General features: G+C 42.6%; 2 protein-coding genes across 2 annotated transcripts in view; both read right to left on the bottom strand.

Annotated features, from left to right (window-relative positions):
- LOC121277430 overlaps positions 1-13,813 on the bottom strand; it is a 110,256-nt gene extending 96,443 nt beyond the window's left edge. The window contains exons 1-3 of the mRNA XM_041186882.1: positions 13,247-13,813; positions 5,544-5,683; positions 3,794-3,922 (exon numbers count right to left, since the gene is read on the bottom strand). Coding sequence (XP_041042816.1) covers positions 3,794-3,922; positions 5,544-5,683; positions 13,247-13,758 — 781 coding nt within the window. The 5' untranslated portion in view covers positions 13,759-13,813. The remainder of the gene's footprint in view (positions 1-3,793; positions 3,923-5,543; positions 5,684-13,246) is intronic.
- A 25-nt stretch (positions 13,814-13,838) lies between these two features.
- LOC121276810 overlaps positions 13,839-15,221 on the bottom strand; it is an 89,449-nt gene continuing 88,066 nt past the window's right edge. Inside the window, exons 16-17 of the mRNA XM_041185354.1 lie at positions 13,995-14,139; positions 13,839-13,903 (exon numbers count right to left, since the gene is read on the bottom strand). Coding sequence (XP_041041288.1) covers positions 13,839-13,903; positions 13,995-14,139 — 210 coding nt within the window. The remainder of the gene's footprint in view (positions 13,904-13,994; positions 14,140-15,221) is intronic.

Here is a 15,221-nt window from a genome sequence, read left to right as displayed (position 1 = left end):
GAGGTATGATTGGAAAATTGGCCGTGTGGTTGATAGTGAAGAGGATAGCTGTTGTCTCCAGAATGAAATCAATGGTTTGGTTGGGTGGGTGGAAAAGTGGCAGATGGAATTCAATCCAGAGAAGTGTGAGGTAATGCATTTGGGGAGAGCAAACAAAGCAAGAGAATACTCAATAAACGGGAAGTTATTGAGAGGGGTAGGGGAAGTAAGAGGCCTTGGGGTACATGTCCACAGGTCCCTGAAGGTGGCAGGACAGATGGGTAAGGTGGTAAAGAAAGCTTATGGAATGCTTTCCTTTATTGGACAAAGTATTGAATACTAAAGCAGGGGTGTAACACTGGAACTATATAAAACACTGGTTAGGCCACAGCTGTAATTTTATGTGCAGTTCTGGACAGCACATTACAGAAAGAACATAATTGGTCTGGAGACAGTACAGAAGATCTTTACAAGAATGTTGCCAGGGCTTGAAAATTACAGCTATGAGGAAAGATTGGATAGGCTAGGATTGTTTTCCTTAGAACAGAGGAGGCTGAGGGGTGACCTAATTGAGGTCTACAATATTATGAGTAGCTGAGATAGGGTAGACAGAAAAGAACTGTTTCCCCTAGCTGGGAGGTTAATTACCAGAGGTTATAGATTTAAGGTGGAAGGATTAGAGGAGGCATGAGGGAAAACTTGGGCGCCTGGAATTCACTACCCGAATTAGTGGTTGAGGCTGAAACACTCGATTCTTTTAAAAGGCACCTGGATCTGCGCCTGAAGTGCTGTAACCTGCAAGGCTATGAGTAAAGTGCTGGAAAGTGGGATTAAAATGAACAGCTAGTTTCTTTTTTGTTTTTTGTTCTTCTCATTTTTGGATGGCACAGACACAATGGACTGAATGGTCTCTTTCTGTGATGTAACTTTTTTTGGGGGAGAATCTTCTGAATGTCGGGCGGGTCGGTTGGGAGTGGCCATGGGCGGGCACGGAGCTGATCGCTGCCCGTGAACGGCTGCACGCCACCATTTTACATGGGTGGGCCAATTAAGGCCTGCCCAATGTAACACAGGGGTGGGTGGAGGAGGGAGAGTCAGGACCTGCGCTCTTTCGTGCATGTGTGTGAAAGAGCGCAGAAATCTCCCTGAGGCCTGAGCTGCCTCAGGGAGATTAAGTTCATATTGAAATTTTAAATAAACGTAAAAATTATTTACACATGAGCTGGGACATGTTTGTCAATTTATCAGAATTTATTTATTGATATTATTAAACCTTCAGGAACCCTCATCCCGCCCATGGATCAGATTTCCTGAAAAACGGGAAGGCCGCTTGGGCTCTTCGCCTGCCCGACAACCTTAAGTTGGATGGGCAGCACTGAAAATTATCTTAATTACTTCCCTAATGGCCTTAACAGGGTTTTGACAGTTCCACCAAAGGAAAGATCTAAATGATGTGCGGTGAAATCACAACACATGCCCGACGTCATCACACGTCATTTTATGTGTAGGCGTGCAAGGCCCAAATTCTGACATCAAAATTCTGGCCTATGTTTCTACGGAGTGGATAGGATCTGGAATGCACTACTTGAGAGTGTGGTGGTGGTGGATTCCATCGTGACTTTCAGAAGGGTATTGGATAAATATCTGAATAGAAAAAATTGCAGGGCCACGGGGAAAAGGCCAGCGGAGTGGGACCAGCTGAGTTGCTCTGACAGAGAGTTGGCTGGGACAGGATGGGCTGAATGGCCTCCTTTTTTGCTGTAACCATTCTCTGATTCTATGATTCTTGTGATAGTAGTTATTTTAGTGGGTTTGAGAGTAGCCTATATTGGAGAACACTAATAATTTAAAAATAAAACTGGTGCTGGTGATGTTGGAAAACACCAGTTACTTCATTAGGGCAAAAGAAGCAATAAGGAAGCAAGAATGATTGGAAATCTAAGGTAAACAACAGAAATTGTATAAATAAACAGTCCATCAGCATTCAAAATGAAAAAAAAGAGAATTTTATGTTTTGAGTGTGGTCCTTTCACCAAGACTACTTTATCTTTACAGGTGCTGACGTACTTCCAAGAAGTGTAAGAATTATTCCAGGGTAACATATTTTGTTATAGGTAACTTAGGTTCTTTTAATTCCTAAGGATAGAGAAGCATAATGGATGATGAGATGCCAGCTGAGGATAGTTTTAACATTGCCTTGCCTCTTCCAAACAATGACGGAATTCACATTTATATTTGTGAGAATGGGAGATGGAGGTATACTGGACAATTATACTGGCCAGGACATCTGTGGAGTGGTAACCAAAGTTACCACTCCTTTTTACTTACTATAGTCGGGGGCTGCACGTTTCTCACCTTCCGGGGAGATGGTGTAATGGTATTGTTGCTGGACTAATAATCTAGAGACCCAGGATAATGCTCTGGGTGCCTGTGTTCAAATCCCACCATGGCAGATGGTGGAATTTGATTTCAATAAAAATCTGGAATTAAAAGTCTGATGATGGCTGTGAAGCTATTGTCAATTGTTGTAAAAACCTATCTAGTGCGCTAATGTCCCTTTAGGGAAGGAAATCAGCTGTCCTTACCTGGTCTGGCCTACACGTGACTCCAGACCCACAGCAATGTGGTTGAGTCTTAACTGCCCTCTGAGCGTGGGCAATAAATGTCGGCCTAGCCAGCGACACCCACATCCCATGAACGAATTTTAAAAAATTTCTGACCCAGGCCTGGTGAGAAGAGTTTACCTTCTGGTGTGGGGCAGCAGCATTGGGGTAAATGAAGCCCCACCCTCTTTTTACAGGATTAACTGCTGGTCAGGGGGAGGGATGACAGGTGGTCCGGGGGAGGTGGGTGATCGGGGGGGGGGTTGTTGGGTGATCGGGGGGGTTTGGGTGGTCAAAGGGAAGGGGTTTGTGTGGTCTGGGGGGCGGTGGGGGCAGGGTTGGATGGTCAGAGTGGAGTCAGGAGGGTGATCGGGGGTTGGGGAGGGTAGTTGGTGGGTGAGAATGCTGGTCAAGGTTTGGGGGGTAGTCAGGGTGCGGGGGGTAGTCGGGGGAAGTAGGGGTTATTGGGGGTGGTGATTGGAGAGGGTGTTCAGGGTTGTGGGGCTAGTCAGGGTCGGTGTGGTGGGTAGTTGTGGGGTGGGGGGGGTTAGTCAGTGGGGTGGGGGGGTGGTTCTAGTGGGGGATCAGGGGGATCACTAGTATCACTCAGGAGTTAGAAGTGATTTTAATCCTTCTAACATTTTCTGAGTAACTATTCTGTTAAGAGAGTCAGAACCATCTGAAGCCTCTGATTTAAACTGGACTATCGGATGGTTCCAGGTGCAGGGTAATTGCCTATTGGAAGTTTAAACTTCCCAGGCCTTCCTTACATGAGGCCCTGTGTGCGGTCCTCCACTGCATCTTCTGGGGTACCTCCCTCCCCACCAGGGAATGGAGTTTCTGGCTTACATCTAAAAGAAATAGAGGTCTAATTACACATGAAACACAACAGGCACTTACCAGAAATAGAGGAAAGTATGGCTTTTAAAGCGTTCAGCAGAAATTGTGAGAGGACTGGAGATAGTTTAAGGGTACAAGTTATTAAATGTAACTAAACTTACGTAAATGTGAACCAGCCAGTAACCAAAATGTCATAATAAAAACAGAAAGTGCTGGAAACATTCAGCAGGATAGAAAGCATCTGTGGAGTGAGAATTTATTGTTTGGCTTTCAGGTTTCCAGCAATTGCAGTATTTTGCTTTTGTTCTGAAGCAAAATACTATGTTGTAAGCTAAGGTTGTGTAGAATCCTAGGGAGACTGCTCCTCTTACCTGTCAAGGTATCGTACAGCAAGCCACCTGGGGGCAAAAGGCAGGTGAATGAAGGTACGAGGAAAGGGACTGAAGATCTTTGACACTGATTGAGCAAGCGCAGGAGATGTGGGTATTTTTTCGGGTCATCTGAAGAACAGATAATGCAGGTTCCACATTAAAGTCATGATTAAGATATGAACATAAATATATTTGAAGTATAATAGAAATGTTTGCATTACACTTGATTAAATTAAGAAATCTGAAAGCAAAGTCAGTAGTTTCTTTTTTGGTTTAAAACTAAATGAAACCCACCACCTTCTATTAGAATCCCTCATTTATGTCCAACATCAGTTTCAACCTAAAGAGCTGGTTTGGTGGCCTCCCTTTCCCATTTCTCTAAACCAATTACTCGGAAATCACAAGAAGACTGGCTGGATTACAGCACTGATGCTTCCCATGGGAAAGTATCTTTCCTATTCAATGATGCTTTCTGACTCTTCCCCCTATCAATTCCTGTTGTTAAGAAGTTTTTTTCAAATTATTCTCACCCTCTCTTCCTGAGCCTCCCCCAATCACACATCATCCAATGATCAGACACTGAGCTAGGTTACCACCATTGCCCAATCACCCATCCTTGGTAGCCATGGTAAAGTGGGCTGGGTTGATACACTCTCATTTTCCATTTGGCCCTGTGAAGAAGTAGCCTCTTCCCTTCAGTGCCATGTACTTTATGGCCAGGACTTTACTGCCCTGCCGCAGTGTGTCTCCCCTCAGCAAATGCAGTGAGCCATTTAAATCTCCATTCAATTCAGCGGGACCATAATATCCTGCTGGATGGGAAGGGCCGTTAAACCCTGGCCCATGTTTTATTTTTCAATTTTCTCTTCCTTCCTTGACTTGCCATCTCTCCGTGCAACTTTCAGCTTGAGTCACTGAATAACAAGCAGGGACAGGAATCCATTTTGTTTTTTCCCCTCCTTGACTGATGACTCTATGGCCAGTCCAGCTTGCATCAACAAATGCAGTACAAACCAGGGATCCAACCTGGGACATTCTCAATATCACATCACCCTAGGCATTAATCCACTAATGCACTGGGAGATCTTTGCTACTCCCAATAGCCTCACTGAAATTCACTACATGTCCCTCTGAAACCCTTTGTCAAAGAACAAAGAACAAAGAACAAAGAAAAATACAGCACAGGAACAGGCCCTTCGACCTTCCAAGCCTGCACCGATCATATCGCCTGTCAACTAAAACATTTTGCACTTCCAGGGTCCGTATCCCTCTATTCCCATCCTATTCATGTATTTGTCAAGCTGCCTCTTAAACACCACTATCGTACCCGCTTCCACCACCTCCTCTGGCAGCGAATTCCAGACACTCACTACCCTCTGCATAAAAAACTTGCCCCGCACATCTCCTTGATAGTTTTCTCTTCTCACCTTAAATCTATATCCCCTTGTAATTGACTCTTCCATCCTGGGCAAAAGCTTCTGACTATCTACTCTTTCCATGCCACTCATAATTTTGTAAACTTACAAAAGTCCAACAATACAGCAGAGAAGAATGAATCTAACATTAATTTTTTTCACCATTTTCTTTCTTGATACAGACTATTTTGCATTTTTTGCATTTTAACTCGTACTTGGTGCTATAGTCTGGTCATCATCATAAAGAAACTGTCATATGCCGGATGTTGAAAAGAGGATTGTGCTTGTATTTGATGTTCTATATGTTAGCCACCCTTTCACCCTTTCACCTGTACCTGGAGCCACTGGTTTATCCTCTGCAATAATCTGCTGTAAACGGCCGAGAAGCTGTGAAGCCAACTGACAAGGATCCTGAAGCAAGACTCTTTTGGACAAGTGTATAGCTTCATTCAGTATGTTCAAGTCATCAACCTTCCTGTTCAGAAAATATAAAATGGTGTTTGAACTGCCTTCATTTTATCGACATTCTGCAGAAGTACCTTCCAGGAAACAGTGCATATATTTTGAAATATATAAAAAAAAATCAGTCATTCGCACAGTATTGAGATGTGAGGTAATTCATATACCAGGAATCTACAGTCACTAATCATACTGAAGCAAAGAGTTAAGGGATTAGATGTGACAGTCAGGAAGATTGAAGATAGGCTGCAACTCTCCACATGGCAAACCACAGATTTCAGCCCATCTATCTGGAAATGCAGATAGCATAGACAATGCACATCACCAGAGAGAGAGAGAAATGGAGCAATCAGAGGATAGGTTAATCCACAGAGGCCTTGAAGGATACTGCATTTAGTTTTCAGGTATGGATGATGGTGCACATAAAGTAATCTAACAGAGGCAGAAATGAGTGAGGCAAAACAAGATAACAAGAATTCAAATACAGTTCAATAAGGATGAAAAGGATACAAATGTACACATTAGGAGCAACACAGGAGTAGGTCCCTTGATCCTGCTTCGCAATTGGATAAGATCATGGCTGATCTGATTGTGGCTTCTACTTTCCAGTCTACCCACTAAGATTACTCTGATTTCCAGTGATCAGACATCATGAAGCCTACTTTCTCCTCAGAAGTAAGAAAAATGGCTGATATTCTCCTTCCTAAGACAGTGGTGCCAAGATTAATCGTAGAGTGTCTACTGTTGCAATAGCTGAGAATAAAAGCTGAGGGTCAAAATCCTGGAACTCTCTCTAACAGCACTGTGGGTGTATCTGTACCACATGGACTGCAGCAGTTTAAGAAGGCAGCTCACCACCACCTTCTCAAGGGCAATTAGGGATGGGCGACAAATGCTGGCCTAGCCAGTGATGTCCACGTCCTGTGAAAGAATAAAAAAACTAACTGAGCACATATCACTGGTCAAATTTGGAACTTCCTTGGTCTGTGTTATTGAGCTACGCATTGCCTTAACCAACAGAACCTTTGGGGAGCCATAAAGCCTTTTTCAAAGATAAGCCCTAGCAAAATTTGGTGAAATGCTACGCGCTGAAAGTATTTAGATTATTAAACTAAATTGTAATAGATTAGAACTACGTTTGCACTTAACACAATTTGTTCTTTGGCCGTGGAATGTGCAATAATAAGCAACGAATGCAATAAATAACTGAAGTAAACGTAAAGACTCCACTAGTTAACTCTCAATATTTTCAATTATTTTTAATTCATTCGCAGAATGTTGGCTTTGCTGGCTGGGCCAGCATTTATTGCCCATCCCTAGTTGCCCTTGAGAAGGTGGTGGTGAGCTGCCTTCTTGAACCACTGCAGTCCATGTGGTGTAGGCATACCCCTCGTGCTGTTAGGAAGGGATTTCCAAGATTTTCACCCAGCGACAGTGAAGAAACAGTGATATATTTCAAGTCAGGATGTTGAGTGACTTGGAAGGGAACTTCCAGGTGGTGGTGTTCCCATCTATCTGCTGCCCTTGTCCTTCTAATTCATGTTGGCACCACTGTCTTGGGGGGAGAATATCAGCCATTTTTCTTACTTCTGAGGAGAAAGTAGGCTTCATGATGACTGATCACTGGAAATCAGAGTAATCTTAGTGGGTAGACTGGAAAGTAGAGGCCACAATCAGATCAGCCATGATCTTATCCAATTGCGGAGCAGGCTCGAGGGACCTACTCCGGCGGTGCTCCTAATATGTATGTTTGTATGCTTTTCATCCTTATTGAACTGTATTTGAAATCTTGTTATCTTATTATCTTGTTTTCATATATTCCAGAATATAATTAAAATTTTAGGCCATGGATTTTGCTTCTTGGACATTCTTTCAATTGCACTAAAAAAGAATTGGGATTAGTGACATCCTACAAGTTATGAGTTTACTCAGTCCAGGGCTGAGGTTTTCCAGCCCTGTTGTGGTGGGACCCACTGTGGGAGATTCCATGACTCAGACAAAAGCACATTGACAATCAGTAGGATTGGATGATCGTGGCAGTGGGTGGGGCCAGAAAACCCCACCCCAGGAGTCACTCATCTGTTACTGCAAATTTTAGAGAATTAATTCTTTGTACAGCTTTTGCTGAGTGCTAGGACATAGGAACATATGACTTAGGAGCCTTCAAGTCTGCTCCGCCATTCAATAAGATCATGGCTGATCTGGTTGTGGTCTCAACTCCACTTTCCTGTCTGCTCCCCCCATAACCCTTGACTCCCTTGTCTATCAAAAATCTATCTAAAATTTAACATCATACAACGAAAATAAATTGTTTTGCTCAGAAGATTGGTGTCAAGCACACAAGACTGAACCATTGCGCTTTCGCTTACAGAAATCTGACATATTCTACTCAAAGAGAATGTGATTTTCCTTCAATAGTTGTTAAGTTCTACATTTACACTGTCAGCTGTGACTCAGTGGATAGCACACACAGCTCTGAGTCTGGAAATTCTGGGTTCATTGTCCCAATTCAAAGACTTGAACACAAAATCTAGGCTGATACTCCAATTCAGTCAGGGGGCACTGCATTTTTCAGGATCGCTGTTTTTGAGGTGAGTCTGATCTCTTAAGTAGCTGTAAAAGATCCCACTGCACCGCTCCAACGAAGAGCAGCAGATTTTAACCCAATCTCCTGGCTAATATTTATCCCTCAATCAACATCACAAAAATAGATTAACTGGTTATTACCACACCGATGTTTATGAGAGCTTTGTTATGTGCAAATTGGTTGCCATTTTCCTGAATTAAAAAAGTGACCACACTTCTAAAAGTACCTCACTCATTGTAAAACACTTTGGGATGTTCTGAGGTCAGTAAAGCATTCCTTTCTTTCTCTTAAATGAATTCCAGTTATAACAAGTTAGCTCAGAACATTCTCAAATTCATCATTTACTTTGCCTGTTTTAGCCCCAAATGTGCTGCATTATGAGCGGTGCCATCTTTTGGATGAGGCATTGCACCGAGGCCCCGCCTTCTACCTCGTGATACATGATCATCCTAAGGCATGACTTTGAAGAACAGCAAGGGAGCTCTCTTTGGTGTCCCAGCCAATATTTACCCCTCAATCTATACCACTGAAAAAAACAATAGATTTGGTTAGGAGAGAAACATTTACCAGGCCGAGAAGGTACATCTGTGGTACGTCTATAGCCTGTAGAGGCAATTATATCCTGTCAGTGTCGTGCATTAAGGATTCGCAGATAATTTATGTTGGCTCCAGTCAGAAGGTAAACATGCCAGGGTTCTCTAAAGCTGGCAGTGAGCAAGACCCAGCATAAGCAGGTCTTTCCGGTCATCAGCCTTTGGCCTAGTGAATCCCAGCTTTTGGTTTTCAGCTGGCTGTAGGAATTCTGCTTGGCAGCATAGTCCTCATCTGATAGGCTAGAGCTTTTGGTTAGAAAGACAAACATAAAATGATAGCATTTAGAATGCGTGCTCAAAAGAAATGTCAGATAAAAGGGGTTGAATATGAGGTCACGAGAGCTGGAGAGTAAAGGGTTAACTCTAATGATAGTTACTGAGCATGTGCGTAAGGAGCTATGTCACAGTGATGTCGCTCAATGATAGGAGGCGAGTGCTGTAATGACTTGGCAGTGCAGAAAGGTTTCAATACGAAACAGCCAAACTTTATTACAGAGAGCTTTTCAGTTGCTACATGCTCAATCAGGACTCTTGTCAGGAAGCCCCACCCCTCCAGATTGCCCGCGCTTAAGGGCCAATGGTCGGAGCCTCCACAGAACATCACGTGACCTGAAAGACAGCAGGAGGGGCTATAGCCTCAGTTGCCACATTTGCTCCCCCTTTAGTTTTTTATAATTTCTATTTAGAGGGAAACATTTGAATATCCAATAACATAAACAGATATACCACTTCAGGTAATTAAAGATGAAGTCTCTGAGGTGCTCTCCTTATACAGCTAGAGAGGGGGTAGCTCTGCAACTGGAGATTCCTCAAAAGGATCTGGAACTGCATCATGAAACATATCATGAGGGTTTGACAACTCTACAGGGACATCAGGTACGTCTATTCTAGGTCGATCAATCACCTCAGGAATTGTTGGTTGTTGGAATGTCTCTCAAGCATGAATATGATCCATGTGCTTACAGACAATTCTAACTTCCACTTGCACTTGGAAAGATAATGGACCAGTCTCTGAGACAATGGTTCCAAGAGCCCAACAAGGTCCATTTCCAAAATTTCACACGAATACAGTGTCACCTACACTGAATGTGCGAGCTTTGCTGCGTATGTCATGGTTAATTTTTTGATTACTCTGATTCTGCTCCACCTTCCCCTCTAAATTTGAAACACCAGGACCAGAGAATGCAACCCCAATTCCCCATTCCTCAGCTGTCATAATCTCCCCTGTTTCTGATCATCACAACATCTTCTTGGCCACAATGCTGAAATAAAAGCTGCCACAGGACAGCCGTTCTTCCTTTTCAGATAATAATCCAATTCGTTCTTGAATGCCTCGGTTGAACCTGCCTGCACCACATTCTCAGACAGTGCATTCCAAATCCTAACCACTCACTGCATGGAAAAGATTTTCCTCATGTCGCCATTGCTTCTTTTGCCAATTACCTTAAATCTGTGCCGTCTTATTCTCAATTCTTCCTGTCTACTCTGTCCAGAAAAATCATGATTTTGAACACGTCTATCAAATCTCCTATCAACCTTCTCTTCTCCGAGAATAACAATCTCAACTTCCCCAATCTATCTAGGTAACTGAAGTTTCTCACCCCTGGAATCATTCTCGTGAATCTTTTCTGCAGTCTAATGCCTTCACATCCTTCATCAAGTTTGGCGGGCAAAGCTGGATGCAGTACTCTAGTTGAAGCTAAACCAGTGTTCTATAGAAGTTTGTACCCTATGCCCCCATTGACAAAGCCTAGGATGCTGTATGCTTTATTAGCTGGTCTCTCAACGTGTCCTGCCACTGTCAATGACTTATGCACATATACAACCAGCTCCATCTACTCCTGAACCCCCATTTATTCATTTTATATTATCTTATTCCTATAAAATTAATCACTTCACACTTTTCTACATTAAATTTCATCTGACACTTGTCCACCCATTCCACCAACCTGTCCAACTCCTTTTGAAGTTCTACACTATCCTGCTCACAATTCACAATACTTCCAAGTCATGAGCCAGATGATCAGCGGATAGGCCTCATTGCCCAGTAGTCACTCTCTGGTGGTTCATATGTTGATGGTGCAGTGGACCAACACATAATGCACCATGATGACCACTGCCAGGATTCTAGGCATTAACCCACTAATGATGTACTGAATATAATAACACACCAGCTGGACAGTGAAGGTGTGGAATCCCTTCCGCTTGTGATACATTCCAGAATTTACAAGTGATGCATATAAAGTGACATGTACAATAAATGGCACCCTGGACTATAATGAAGTCTGCAATCCTTGCAAAGCTGTGTGCTCAGTCCTCCTGTTTCTACAGCAAGAGAGAATGAAAAAAAATCAGCTCTCTTTGTACACCGAGCCTCAAGTGATCTCCCTTATGTAACAGTGGACAGGATGAATGGGCTACTTTGCAAATATCATCTGCCCAGCCCAGAAGGAGCCAGATGCATAAAGGTTCATGGCCACGATCATTTTCACAGCAGCTGGTAATGCTGCCCTGGGCCTGCCCTGAGATTGCAGTTCTGGCTGCATCATGTGGCAGATTTCAGTGAGCACCTGCTTAATGGAGCAGAGGTGTCGAAAGGTCTGTTCCTTGCTGAGCTTCAGGTAGAATTGCTCCCAGAAGAACCTGAAGATCAGGAACCCTTCTCCCCCTCCTCCTTCTTCAAGCAGGTTGTTCTCCTCTATATAACCCCTGTTCATTCTGCCTGTCAGGCCAAAACGGGCTAGAAATTACTGCTTCCATGTCCTTGAAAAACCTTGAAGTGAAAACCAAGGACTTCACCACATGCCAAACCAGTCCTTGTAGACTTCAGCAACATTAATTAACAGCCCAAATCCCTAAATATTTCTACAAATAAGCAACAGCCAGAAGAAATCAACCAACAACTAATCTGAAAGTAGCTCATGATCCCTTTAAATAGCACTAGTGTGGAGTGCCCTTCCTGCTGCTGAATTCATGGTCAGCTCTGCAAGGTCAAGAGGAAACATTAACTGGAACATTTTTTTTATTCATTCACAAGATGTGGACATCACTGGTAAGACTAACATTCATTATCTGTACCTAGTTGCCCTTGAGAAGGTGGTGAGCTGCTGCCTTGAATACAACTGAGTGGTTTCCTAGGCCATTTTAGAGGGCAATTAAGAGTCAACCACATTGCTGTGGGTTTGGAGTCACACAGATTGGGTACGAATGGCAGATTTCCTTTCCTTTGGTATATGAGTGAAGCAGATAGTTTTCATGGTCATCAATACTGATGCTAGGTTTTTAATTCCAGATTTATTTAATTAATTGAATTTAAATTCCCCAGTTGCCATGGTAGAATCAGTCTCTGGATCATTGGTCTAGGCCTCTGAATTACTAGCCTAGCAAAATAACTACTATGCTACACATCATATCGCATGACTCAAGTTTCATTCTCATTCAAAACAGGAACCGTCCATCTAGACAGAAGAAGAAATACTCTTTGATCAGAATAGTGTTAACAGGGCATTTACCATTAGTTGCAACAAGCAGACTTTCCCAATTGTATCTTAGAGTTTTTCCACTGAAGAGCTGAGCTATAGAGAACAAGAAGACTTTGGTTTATATGTCCAGTCTGTGCTGGATTTGGTGATTTTTATTAAGCACTGTGATAGAAATACTCCATTTGGCCTCAAACCTGTGGATTAGGAAGGGAAAATCCAGTCAACATTTCACCTTCTGATCATTATCCAGCAGCTGTTGTTGGAAGTTCAAGCATGAACACTGGGTTAAGAAAGGATTGGACACAGGAAAGTGGTTAAATAGTCCCCTGGCACTCACTGTCCAGGCCATCGCGTGAGTAGTAGGTGCTTAGCCAAGGCAATGGATAGCCAACACCATGTGACTGGACCTCAGTAAGGAGTCAAGGCCTTCTGGTGAGGATGGAAGGGAAGGAAGTTGTTAGGAGGAAGAAAAGAATCTCAGTACTGCAGCATTAAATAAACAATCCTTCCATATAAGGATGAGGGAATGTGTTCAACCACTTTGATTTAAGGTACAATACAATTTTGGATACAATAAAGGATAATTTTAGAAAAATATTACTACCTAAGCAGTACTATTGAAATTTCTTATTGTTTGGCTGTAATATAGATGCCATTACACAGGAAAGATTAAAAGAAGTTGAAGGAGTTATGCTCAGTTTTAACCCTTAAAAAGCAGATCCAATTAGCATCAGTTGGCATTTCACTCCAATGGGACATGGTAAATTCTGATTTCCAGGGACATGGGCATTTATAAGAAACAATTATAAAAGTTGCCCCATAATAGAAATTCCACATTATGTCCCCTATGAGAACCCATAACATTGGATGTGTTATGTTTGAGATTTATTCATCTTGAATGGAATTCATCACCTTACCTTTCTAGCATCATTGTTGCTTTCAGATCTTCTTCCACACTGACAATAGACAAACCCCATGCTTTGTGTAACAAAAACTCAAAATTAAAAAGACAGTCAGTTATCATAGTTGATACTTGATTCGACTTCAGCAGGTGGTAAGGAATTCCATTCAGTTTCCGTAGATTGAATACACGGTTCACTTCAGAATCCTTTTTGAGCACCCAGGCCAGAGGTTGACTGTTCAGTTCCTCTTGGTTACAGTTGCTTGAGTCTCCTGAGCAAACAGTTGGTGTCCCAAAAAAATAGCTTGCGATAGTCATGTGCAAAGATAGTTGGGCATCGTTGGATAAGAAGTACCTCTTCAAACAGTTAAGTTTCAGTGTCGAATGAGCCCAGTTAAATGTATAAGTGTTGTCCGTCCTGCACTCTACTATGTGAATTTTCAAGTCTCTCTGAAGTTTAATCCAAAGCACCAGAGGGAACTTGGAAACAGAAACACTTTGGAACTGCTGGATCTCCTGCATGACCATCTGGTCCAAAGATAGAAGGTCAATCAGTTCATCAAATGTGATACCATTTCTTGACAATGTCAGTAACCCTGCTACTTTCTTCACAAGCTCTCCTCCATGTTCTTTCTCCAATCTACTGAAAATCGCTGAATACAACTGATGTAGACTTTGTGGCAGAAATATGTCTGAGACTAGGATGGAGGATTGCCAGTTGAGGGACTCTCTGTATGCACACTGGAGATAGAGAGGGTTAGGACAGGCAGAGCAGGCTTCCAATAGTAAATGCTGTTGGTCAGCTGTTAGTCTTCGATGGTCTTTCTCTAACCAATAATTGATCATTTTCTCTATTTCTGTGGAATTGAGTGGTGGGACATGAAGAACGTTCCCAAGCTCCTTCAACGTCTGTTAAAAGAGTTAAGACTTTATAACAAAACTGATGCACCCACTTCTTAAATCAATCCAAGAATCTCACTGATAAGGGTACTTTCTTCTTAACATTAATTTATGTAGTATAGGGCAGGATGCATTGGAATATCAAAACAAAGTGGTAACATGTACTTCATATAGCAATGAGGTATAAGTGCACAAATTGTTCAATGAGGGTGGCAGGGCGGGTTGGGAGCACAGTTAATAAAGCATACTGAATCCTAGACTTTATCAATAAGGGCATAGAGTACAAAGGCAAGAGAGTTATGATAAACCTGTATAAAACACCGGTTTTGCTGGAATTTGCTGGAGTTTTTTGAAGAGGCAAGTCCGTTGATGTGTATATGGACTTCGAAAAGGCGTTTGATACAGTGCCACACAACAGGCTTGTGAGAAAAGTTGTAGGTCATGGAATAAAAGGGGCAGTAGGAATGTGGGTACAAAATTGGCTGAGAGATAGGAAACAGAGAATAATGGTTAATGGGTATCTTTCAGGCTGGAAGAACGATTGTAGTGGAGTTCCCCAGGGGTTGCTATTGGGACCTTTGCTTTTCCTGATATATATAAATGATCGAGATCTTGGTGTGCAGGGGGCAATTTCAAAGTTTGTGGATAACACAAAAATTGGGAGAATTATAAACTGTGGGGAGAACTGTGTAGAGCTTCAAAAGGACATTGTCACATTGGGGGAGTGGGCAGATAGGTGGCAGATGAAGTTCAATGTGGGGAAGTGTGAGGTGATACACTTTGGTACAAAGAACATGGAGGGACAGTTTAAAATAAAGGATACTATTCTAAAGGGTGTGCAGTAGCAGAGAGACTTGGGTGTACATGTATGTAAGTCATTAAAGGTGGCAGGACAGGTAGGGAGAGCTGTTTCTAAAGCATACACTATTCTAGGCTTCATTAATAGGGGCACAGAGTACAAGAGCAGGGAGGTTATGATGAACCTATATATGACACTGGTTATATCTCAGCTGGAGTATTGCGTACAGTTCTGGGCGCCACACTATAGGAAGGGTGTGAACGCATTGGAGAGAGCGCAGAAGAGATTTACG

The sequence above is a fragment of the Carcharodon carcharias genome, chromosome 4 (genome assembly GCF_017639515.1).
Source record: "Carcharodon carcharias isolate sCarCar2 chromosome 4, sCarCar2.pri, whole genome shotgun sequence".
NCBI classification, from domain to species: Eukaryota; Metazoa; Chordata; class Chondrichthyes; order Lamniformes; family Lamnidae; genus Carcharodon; species Carcharodon carcharias.
Note: the sequence above shows the minus strand (reverse complement) of the source record. Positions and strands in the feature narration are given on the sequence as shown.